The following is an 11,352-nucleotide window of genomic DNA, read 5'->3' as shown; positions in this document are numbered from 1 at the left end:
CTGCTACCTAGTGTGCTAACTAATTCTTTAACTTTTTCGTTTACAGTCTTCCAATATGTCTAGATTTTTGCTTCAGATCACACCTGTTGCTTTTGCTTTTTCCATTCTAAGGTAGTTTGAGGTGACTGTATTTCCTCCTTCCTAGAAATTCAGGCATTTTACCCATAACTATTTCCAGAGTTATTCTTGTCAGTTAGCAATGACTTGTCCATGATTTTTGGTATGTGATACCTAGAAAAGTACCATTCTAGTCATTTCATCAGCATGGATTAAAAATAGAATCTGTTTCCCTGAGTCAGGAGGACTTGGATTTTTGTTGTTGTTGTTGTTATAGCATATTATATAGCAAGATCTTTTTAACTCATTATTGTTAGCAAACTTATTTGTGGCATTGCTTCATGACAAAGATGTCTTTGTGTTTGTTAACTTTGTCTGGACCTATTCACTTTTGCTTCCCCTCCAAGGTAAAGTCACATCACATCGTATTTCTTCTTTTCTAAGATGCTTACACTGATGAAGACCTGATGCTGTATTGGAAAAATGGGAATGAATCTCTGAAAACCGATGAGAAGATTTCTTTGTCTCGGTTTTTAATACAAAAATTCCACACTACATCGAGACTGGCTTTCTACAGTAGCACAGGTACGGCCTTTTCTGACTTAATGCTATTGCTAAAGCTAATGCTTTATTAACTAGTTGTGAGAGAGCTTTTGGGATTATATGTCACTGAAATGTACTCTCCATGGTCTCGCCTATACATGTTTTGAAAGATTAGTTTATCTTTTCACTACCCTTTAGAAATAAAAATTAAAAGAAAGATCTTGTGTCTCTGTGCTGTGCCTACCATCCAGGCTGTTCTCACTGATTCTGACTTTTCTCTTCTCTCAATTTTTCAATCGCCTCTACATAAACTTCCCTTTCCCCCGCCACATCTTCTTCTTCTTGCTCCAAACCTACTTCCCCGCCACCCTCATGGTCATTTTGTCCTGGGTGTCTTTCTGGATCGATCGTCGAGCAGTTCCTGCCAGAGTCTCTTTGGGTGAGAGCAACTGCAACAAGCCATGACTGTGTGAAAATCTTTGAACGTGAAAGTTTTGGCAGGAAAGGGAACTGTGCATTTTGGTGGTTAAAGATACTGGGCAAGAAGTTATTTTTATGTGATGATTAATATAATATAAAACTTGTAGTTTGTCTTAAGGCAATTGCTAAGCAGTCCTCCTGATCTGTACTTAGCTCAGGGCAGAAAGGGCTGTGGTTTTCTTGGGACAAAAGCCTTATGGACTGTATCAATCAGTACAATTTATTTATTTGTTTGTTTTGGTTCTTTCCAGGGATAACCACCGTGCTGACCATGTCCACGATCATCACTGGGGTGAACGCCTCCATGCCCCGTGTTTCCTACATCAAAGCAGTGGACATTTACCTGTGGGTCAGTTTTGTGTTTGTCTTCCTCTCGGTACTGGAATACGCAGCAGTGAATTACCTGACTACGGTGCAAGAGCGGAAGGAGAGGAAACTTCGGGACAGGGTAAGAAAAACTTTTGTTTTGTTCATCCATTTACTCTTTATATTGACTGATTTGTGTCTAACAATGGGAACACACTGACATCCATGTGTGTATAATTGGATCTGTTTAGACCACTCCACTTCAGGCTGAATTGCTAACACCAGAAAAACAGGAGTTGGTCTCATGGGTCTTCATAGAAACATCACAGAGTGTGATCTGAACTGGGAAAGATTGCAACCTGGAACAGTGTGGGGATGGTAAGAGGGAAAAGTATAAAATCTGATACTTCACTGCAGCTGCCACAATTGCTATATTTGTAAGCTAAAATGGTTATTCAAAGCAAATTCATTTTCTCCCTCTACAGTCAGCTTTACTCTGGAAACTGGATTCAATGGATGTAATAGTGGAGTTGTTCCCCATTACCAAACACAACCATCAGCCAAGTTTAGGCTTGTACTTTCTAATGCACTATGAAAGGTCTTATCCTGCATCCTTGCAGTTTTACAAGGCCTGATCACAGAATTGCCTTGATTGGAAAAGACCTTTAAGATCACCAAGTCCAATTATTAACCTAACACTGACAAGTCCCCAGCTAAACCATGTCCCTAAGCCCTATGTGTAGCCAACTCTTAAATGCCTCCAGGGATGGGGACTCCACCACTGCCCTGGGCAACCTGTTCTAATGCCGGAGAATCCTTCCAGTAAAGAAATTCTTCCTAATATCCAATGTAAACTGCCCTTGGCACAACTTGAGGCCATTTCCTCTCATCCTGCCCCTTGTTACTTGGGAAAAGAAACCAACCCCCACCTCTCTACAGCCTCCTCTCAGGTAGTTGTAGAGAGCAATAAGGTCTCCCCTCAGCCTCCTTTTCTCCAGACTAAACAACCCCAGTTCCCTCAGCTACTCCTCATAAGACCTGTGCTCTAGTCCCTTCACCAGCTTTGTTGCCCTTCTCTGGACACACTCCAGCATCTCCATGTCCTTGTAGTGAGGGGCAGATACCATCCCGAGCAGCAGATCAGATACAATCCTGAGCAGCCTGGCCCTGCTGTGGGCAGGAGACATGGCTAGAGACCCTGAGGTCCCTTCCAGCCTGAATTATCCTACAGACCTGTGAGCCCTTCTTCTTTGTAATTAAAAAAAACACCATCACTTTTTGGATACTAAGGCTTGGGACCAATTTTTTTCAGTCCTCAGACACCCAGAACATCACCATGTTTTACAACTCCTTTCTTCCCATCAGGAATTCCCCACATTAGTTCACAGGTAACATTGGTCACCTAATGCCTTTGACTCCTGGAAAATGTATATCAGCCTTTCAGAAATGCCAATGCAGACATCACCTTTCATATGATTTGACCATGACATTTCCCTCTCTGAACTACTCTGTTGGCTTTGCATGCCCTTCTCTTCCTCTTGCACTTCTTCCTATGACTTCCTTGAAATACAGAATAGACCATTTATCAGCCCAGTACCTTTCCTAGTTGACATCTCATCAAAAATTTGGATACATTTTTAAAAGCAATTGGAATAAATTCAACAGACTCTTGTGACAAAATTTGACCACTCGCCAAGGCCTTCTCCCCAATAGTGTGATTCTAGAAAGCTGCATGAACAGGTCCTGAGTATCTTGACTTACCTACGCCCCCATCCTATCCCCACCCAGGGCTCAGCACTTCTCTGCAACACAGGGTAGAGATGCTCTGTGCAAGCAGAGCGAGTCAAGTGTGTCTTACCTGCTGTGTGTGAGCAGTGGTCTGTGGCCTTTTAGCCAGCCCTGCTCAGACTTCCCCTGTCCAAAGAAGACAGCCTCCTGACAGTACACAGGAAATAAAAAAAATAATTATTTGCTATGTTTGACTTGCCTAGAATAAACCTGTATTTTTTTTTAAGGCAAAAACCCCTCTCCTTTGTCTTTAACTGTATTGGAGGGATGAAATGAACTTGAGAGGGTTTGTTGCCATTCTGCTAAGTTTTTGGGAATGTTTTTCCCACCTCTGGTGATGGCATAAATTGTTATTTATATCACAAATCTGCCCTTTATTGAGTCTTGCGCATTGAATTCTATATTCAGCAAATGCTTTTTTACTACACATGGTAAAATATTCTAATCAGTCTTCAGCATGTGACAATATTTATTAATCCTCTGCAGTGGTAATGGGAACAGAAACAATAAGCAGCATTATTTGAGGTGTTGCAGCAAAACGTAGGTGAGTGCTCCTGAAGAAGCAGAAGAGATATTTCTCATTGGATATGTAGATCTTGTCAGCCAATGCTGCAGTGCTGCTTCCCTATGAAAGACCCAAAAATCTTAATATGAAGATGTTAGGCTGCCCAGAGAAGAGCTCTATGTTATGCCTACATTAAGAAATTAAATGTACCTGGAACTAAGGCTGATGGGCATGGAGTATCTAAAACTACACCTTCTTTCTCTCAAAAACAGAGTGGTTGCTGTGAACTGCCTGTGGCAAATGGTCCGTGGCCCATGCTTATTCCCAAACAGTATCTGGGAACTTTTTGGTGCTTGTTGGCCTGGACAAAATTTAGGCCAGAGACATTTCTGAAACTCTAATAGTATTGTCAGCTCAGTTCCCATGCCCAGGGAGGTTCTTTGGCAGTGTTCAATTTATTAGTTTAGACATAGACCAAAATTGCTTCAGGGTGAAATTATGTAGCATACTTCTGCATGTGTGTGCCTATGTGAAGGTGGGTGTAATCTAAGACTCTGTGGAGGTGGGTTTCTAGTACATTAGGTTGCATTTTCCATAGGGGTGACTGTCATCACATGCACATGAAGCCATTGGGAACTGTAATTTGACCTGGGGCTAAGAGTAAATCAGCAGAATTTATTTCTCTGATGGGTCCTGCAGCAATCAGCTTGTTCCTGTTAACCGCTTTCCCTTCCACCCACCCACCACCTCCCGACCTTCTCATCAGTTGATGACAGAGCCTGATTTAATGCTTCACTGTGGGTTTTGGGGGGTTTTTTGTTTGTTTTTTTGTGGGGGTTTTTTGTGGGGTTTTTTTGGGTACACTGGCTTAGTATAAAATATTTCTTAAAATCCCGCTGATGTTCAGCTGTACCTATAGAGTGCTCCAAAAAAATTCCTGGAGTGATGGATCTAACAAGTAGAGCAAACAGGCACTTGTCAAGTTTTTCTGCTTGCAATCTACTGATATAAAGTAATTTGGTTATGACTAGAATACAGAAAACAATTAAGTTGATTTGCAGGTTTTCAGTAAGCAATTTGGTCTGTTGGTTAAATAATCTGAAGAAAAAGCTTTGAGTGCAGAGTTTTCCAGTAGCATCCTGAATATTAGATACATTTTTAATACATATTTCTGTGTATATGTACTTAATTATTTTAGCTGAATGTATCCTTGAAAACAAGTCCTTGGAAAACCCACACATTAAAGTTGGTGAAAGAGGGAACTGGGGGGAAAAGCATTATTGAGTAAGGAGAGCAGTCTGTGGGGTATCAGAGGCAGGAACTCCTGGCAAAAAGGAGGTTTTGGAGTCCATTTCCATTGCATACAAATATATAATCCATGCTGCTGGGAAAGAAGACCTTCAGATTTTAGACAGTACAAGACAGTATTTACTATTCAAAATTTTACCTGTATTCATGGGGGTTTTTAGACTTGTGGGATGCATGCTGGTGCTGCTAAAGTCAATGTGAGTTTTGACATTAACTTCAACAGAGCTGAGATTTTACATTAGGTTTTAAACTGGTCCTCTGCTTAGTTTAAAATTAGATTTACAAAAAAAACATGTGTATCTGTGAAATCAGAACCTGTCCCTTTTTTTTCCATAACATGTACTGGATAAGCCATTTCCACAGATAAAACTGCATCTTGTCCTTGAATATTTATAAACACAGATTGCAAAATAAGGCAGGAAGGCTGAACAGAGCTAGCTAAGAAAACCTTTTGGTTAGTTTTTATGTCCTCTAAAGCATCTTCCTAATCTTTTCTGAAGATGTTTGTCCAAGTGGTGTAGCTAAACCATGTCTCTTCATTTTGGAAGACAAGCAAAAATAAAAGTGACTTTTTTGCTCAAAGAGAAACTTAAGAGTATTTCAACTAAAATTTCAAGCTCAACTCTTTACAAGCTGCCTGTTAATAGAAAGGCATCATTTTTGTTGCTAATATCTTCTTCCAGTGTTCAGCTATATTTCTTGTTTATGTTCCTAGTTTTCATGTACATGTGGAATACCTCATTCGAAAACTATGATGCTGGATGGAAACTACAGTGAGTTTGATGCCAACAGCCTGGCAGGATATACAAGAAACCAGATGGTCTCAGAGGAAGAAAAACAAGAAAAGATGGTTGTGCACTTAGCTATGAGCAATGAATCCAATTCACCAAGGAAGAGAGGTCTGAAGGGCCATATGGGCTTGCGCATCATCCAGAACACTCATGCAATTGATAAATATTCAAGAATAATATTTCCAGGCACCTATATATTTTTTAATTTGATATATTGGTCTGTCTTTAGCTAAGCATGCTGGCACAGCAGTGACTGAAGCAGAAGACATTTACAAAACTCTCTTTTGTTGGTTCTTTTTCAGTCTAATCTAGATGCAAAACCAGAAAACTGATTATTTTGTTGCTTCTTTGGAGGGTAAAGAGGAGAACACTTACTCCAACGGGTAACATGGAGGAACTTGCTGTGCTGGTTGCTTTCCATCCCACTCCCCAGCTCCTGTTTGCTTTATGATGCATGTTTTTTCTCATACTTGAAACTATGTGTTAACTTTTCACTCAGAAGGTGTTGTATGTTCATTTGTGACTGTCTACACTGCTGGTGCCTGCTGTGCAATGGACAATCAGAGACAGTGCTCGCATGGGCTGTCAGGGATTAGACAAATGCAACTTGCAAGTGTCTGAATAGCGCATCTCCTGTAAGAGAACTGAATGAGGCCTTTCCTTTTCAAAATCTCTGCTTTTGAGCAAACCCTTTTATTTTTCTTTGGCATATGAACACCATATTTCTTTATATTGGTGTATGAAGAAGACCTCCTTTTAGGGTTCAGATTCTGCTTTCTCTGGATAAGACCTTCATTGATACAATTAGGACAGCTGACTGGCCAGAGTCAACAGGGTTGGTTACAGAATGCAGGTTGTTATGTTTGAGTCAGTGGTCATTTTTTTTTTCCAGATTAGAAGTAAGGAGTGAGGATGAAATAGAACAAAGAAACCCACAGGTTCACAGAAGATGGCTCCCAGGGTACAGGGATAATGAAAACAGGGAGGTTTACTGGATTTACTGGAAACAAAACTGATGGGAGAAACTAAAATTAACAACCATCTTCCCCTTTCATCAGTCATTTTAATAACTGACATGAATGGAGTTCTGTCTGATCATAAAAGTAAGCCCTGAAATTGCTGGCAAGAACATGAGCCATGGAAGGACAGTATCTGAAAGGAAGGATTGCCCTGTACCCCAGCCTGCCACTTCTCTCCTGAAACACCAGATCAGTGCGTTTATCACACATCATCACTCTTCTTGGAGCTGAAACCTGGATACTTCTCACATCAACAGGTGGAGATCATAGAATCATAGAATGGTTAGGGTTGGAAGGGACCTTGAAGATCATCTAGTTCCAAGATGCAAAAAAATATTAAAGAAATAGCCCACTTCTTATCTTTTGAAAGATTAAAACCTGGATGTAACAGTGTGCATTCTTCAGCATTAGCAGTTTCGCGTGTAAAACAGGAACCAATGCTGCAGCTGGCAGCAGGACAGCTCAGCAAAGGGACCTTTGCTGAGGGAAAGCAGCAGAACTGCACCATGAAGTCACCTGTGCAGGGAGTGAGAAATTCGGTTCTCACGTCCCCCGTTTTGCCAGTCTTTCTGCATTACCCATGGCACGTGCCATTTAACCTCTCAGTGCCTTGTCTCCTCCAGCTGGAAAGTGGGGAGCAATAATATTTACCTACCTCATGAGATGCTGAGGAGCTTAACTTGCTTAACTAGCATGTGTGTGGGGCACAGTTATGATTTCTGAGCAGGTCACTCAGTGGGAATCCAAAGGTTTTTGTCTTAGTTACTAGTGAGTTCTTCAAATGTGTCCTGTGAATCAGTCCAACAGGAAAAAAGCAGTGTCTCCCCCGCCTTACAATGATATTAAGCCAGATAACTCCCCTGCAATATAATGATATTAAACCAGAGATAAATGCAGCCCAACAGCCAAAAAGTGATCACTGTCAATGAATAATGCCTCCTGGCATCCAAAAGAAAAAAAAAAAAAAAAGGAAAAAGAAAAAAAAGGAAAAAAAAAAAGAATTCCTAGTGCTTTACTTTGTTATTTGTTTTTCTTACATCTCCTGTTCCCTTAGAAGTTTTGTGGTGACAAAGACAGTCCTTTAGACCCCCTCATCTTTGTACTAGCACTGCCTGCAGTTTAAATGCTAGCTAATAAACATCTTTTGGAGAGGCTACCTTACTGTTATTTTATATGCATGTGTACATAACTGGTACAGATTGATGTCTGTTTCACTAGACACAATTATACAGCCTAGAAAACCATCAAGAGTGTATTTTTCCATTAAAGGAAAAAAAAAATCTCTATCTTCAGCACCACTTACACTTATTATTCATTAAAATAACAGATGAGAAGTATAGATGCAAATAAAACAAGATGTCTCCTTCAGGCAGCATATGAATTGCATTTTTCTGCTTATTAAGAGGAGAGCAGCTAGGCATGAAGCTAGAACCAATATTTGAAGTGTAGTATTAAGAATGTAATTAATCTTTCATCTCCCGTGGATTACAAGGGACTCCAGGAGCACTGTCTAACTTCTAGTTGCAAGATCCAACCAATGTTTTGAGAAATAGTGCCTGAAGCCAGGTTCTGAATACTGTTTGATGAGTACAACTCAATTCTATGAAGCACTGAGCATCTGGACAATTAACCTACCAAAGGACAGGATTTTCAGAGATGCGCAAGGGATTTGGGCAAATGAAGCCCGTTGATGAGTACATCTTCTCTGAATAACCTGGTCCAATTGCCAAGAGAGAAAATGTTGGCCCTGCTCATTCTACGTCTGGCTCCATTGTACTTCTACTTCTAACCAAATAATGTCTCTGAAATGAGAAATAATGTCTCTCTATATAGATATGTACACGTATCTACAATGTATATGCAGGTAGCATATAGCAAAGGAAGACACTGGGACATGTATCTATGTTAAATAGTGTACATATGTGAAATTGTAACATATTTTATGTAAATTACCATTTATTATGCCCAGAAAACTTACTATGTTGAATTGAAAAAAGACTCTTATTGCCAGCCAAGGGCCAAGAAATGAGTTACCGGCAAAAATTATGGGTTTTCTCACATTTTCCTTCGGAAAAAGAAAGTGTAGAGAAGTTTGTGAGAAAGGCTGATGCTAAACTGGTTGTTCAATGGGTACAATCCACTGTGCTGATCACTGTAATCAAACCTGGTAATAAAAGAACAGATGGAAAGGATGGAAAAGAGTCCATTTCATGGTGTGAACTTTAAAATGTCATTTTAATTCTGTTTGGAGATCTGTTGCCTGTGAGCTAATTTCCTATGGTAAAAGATTTGAGTAAACACCTAATTTATAATTGATTTTAAATAAAAAGCACCTCAAAAGGTGGGAGAAATGTAGTGGAAGTATGAAAGTACTTTGATACAAAGTTTCTTGGGAAAACCGAGCCATTAATTACAGCTATAAGCTACAGAGACCTTTTGTGAAAACTGCAGCCCACAATTGAAGAAGTTTTGATAATTACTTTATATTTAAGAACACATTTTCAAAAGCCCAAATGGCAGGTATATATCTCAATCTCCATTTGACTATAAATGACAACATTGTCATTTAATTCCTCCTTTGTGCCTTTGAAAAGATTGTCTCCACACTTACCAATGGAAGATAAAACTGCTCCGAGATGCCGGCTGCCCGATCTCAGCTATTATCCCTAATGCAGACAATGGGACTTAAGTAAACGCACAGGGGCAGGGCTGATACCCAGCCCGCTGAATAGTGGCTGTTGTCTGTCAAATTTCCTCAATGGAGAGATTACAACAAGGTACAGTCTAACTAAGTAATATACTGCCCTGCTGGAATTTAAAAAACAGAAAAATGTATTTAAAAACCAGCAAGACTTTAGCACTATTAAAATTAAAATGTAATCCATTATCACATTAAGCTGATTAATTCCTTTGCAAAAATGATGTTTGAAATAATGTATCGGGGCCATCACTTTCCTGGTCAGAGGAATCACCATTTCAGATGAAGTGAGAAGGTTGGGGAGGGACATTGTGCATGAGTGTGGGGTGAGGTGCTGCTCTTGGTGTCCAGCTCTTGTGGCTGTGCAGGAGTGGCCACCAGGCTGAGCAGAGCCCACTGCAGGGGTGAGGATCGGAGGACCCAGCTTTCCCAAGGTACTCGGTGCCTGGGCATCGCACGTCCCCATGTGGCACTCCTTGATTTGGGCAAGGAAAACCTATCCTCTGCCAGAAGTGATGGGATCCCCACCACCCATGGGGCAGTTGTTATGGGTGGTGTGGTGCAGGTGATATAGGCATTTTGGCTGAAGGTTTGGGTTCATTTCTGGGTGTTCACGTCATTAGCTGGTCCTTAGCCAGGGTTTAACAAGAGACCCACGTGCCTGAGGCAGCCCCAGACAGAGAAACACCTGGCAGAGTCCCCTCCACACCAGCACAAAGAGATGTGCACAGACGGCCCCAACATGCCACCCCACCTCCCAGATCATCCTGCCAGCACCAGGGAGATGGGGCCCACATCATCAGCATGCCGTGAAAGGTGTCCCCCAGCCCTCCTTTTGCAAGGGACCCAGGAACCATGACAGCCCTGCGTTGCCTGCTCCTTGGAGCAAGCAGAAAAGCCCTTAGCAGATAATTTGACACCTGATTTTTAAGATTTCCTGCCTTTGAGAAAATGCATAAGACTCATCTTGACCAGTTGTCCCAATTGGACTTCTCCCACAAGTCGTTTGGAGGTCTCTGAGTGTGGATATGTGCACTTGCAACCATAGAAGTTAGCTTAGGAAAAGTGCCCGGCAACTCAATCTGTGCAAAATGCATATCAATGATGTGGGAAAAAAAAATAATAATAATAAAAATCACTGCTCTACTTGTCACGCAGATTTATAGAAGAAAATTGTGTGTTTAGCTTAGAGGGAATTCAGAGAGGGAAATGAAAGGACAAGTTAATTGTAACGACAGTTTGAATTACTTGAACAAATATCTTTTGGGAAATGTGGCAGAACATTAGAGCTGTAAAACTCTCCAGCCTCCTGGCTCTTTCCATTTTCTCTGGATTTTTATTAGGGTCCAAATTCATGTCAGCCATGAAATTTTAAACCTTTCGTAGTAAGGTGCAAAATGGGGTAATGACCACATTTTTATAGGTATGGCTGGCAGGAGACTTTCAGTGCTGTGCACAGATTGTAATTGCAGCAGCTTCCAAGTAAAAATACTGTTCTTTTTTTAATCTACAGTTTCAGAAGAGCTGCCATTCCACAAAAATGGGAAAGGCAGTTATTCAGTCCTTGGGCAGGACAACAGGACACTCTCTGAGGACCTGGACAAGAGAAAGATCGTTTTACACTCAATAGTAGCCTCAGCACCTAATACATATTGCTCGAGTGCAGTGCTGAGGAGGACTTTGTAAGACTATGTGAGGAGGAAAGGAAACTCCTGCTTGGGCCAGATCTGGAGACACTAACCATCTTTTGAACTAAGCTGCTAAATGGAAATGGCACTTTCTGAGCTGCCCAGAGCCCTCACCACCACTCACACAGAGTAAGGCTGGGGTGGAGGCTCACTCTTTATCTCAGTAACA

At 41.0% G+C, this 11,352-nt stretch overlaps 1 protein-coding gene across 1 annotated transcript in view; it reads left to right on the top strand.

The window, feature by feature from the left end:
• GABRR2 (gamma-aminobutyric acid type A receptor subunit rho2) overlaps positions 1-6,011 on the top strand; it is a 35,763-nt gene extending 29,752 nt beyond the window's left edge. The window contains exons 6-9 of the mRNA XM_010167493.1: positions 502-643; positions 888-1,039; positions 1,332-1,528; positions 5,703-6,011. Coding sequence (XP_010165795.1) covers positions 502-643; positions 888-1,039; positions 1,332-1,528; positions 5,703-6,011 — 800 coding nt within the window. The remainder of the gene's footprint in view (positions 1-501; positions 644-887; positions 1,040-1,331; positions 1,529-5,702) is intronic.
• Positions 6,012-11,352: the final 5,341 nt, after the last annotated feature.

This window comes from Antrostomus carolinensis, unplaced genomic scaffold (assembly GCF_000700745.2).
Source record: "Antrostomus carolinensis isolate BGI_N321 unplaced genomic scaffold, ASM70074v2 scaffold3365, whole genome shotgun sequence".
NCBI classification, from domain to species: domain Eukaryota; kingdom Metazoa; phylum Chordata; class Aves; order Caprimulgiformes; family Caprimulgidae; genus Antrostomus; species Antrostomus carolinensis.
The sequence above is the reverse complement of the archived record's forward strand: the minus strand, read 5'-3'. Positions and strand labels throughout refer to the sequence as shown.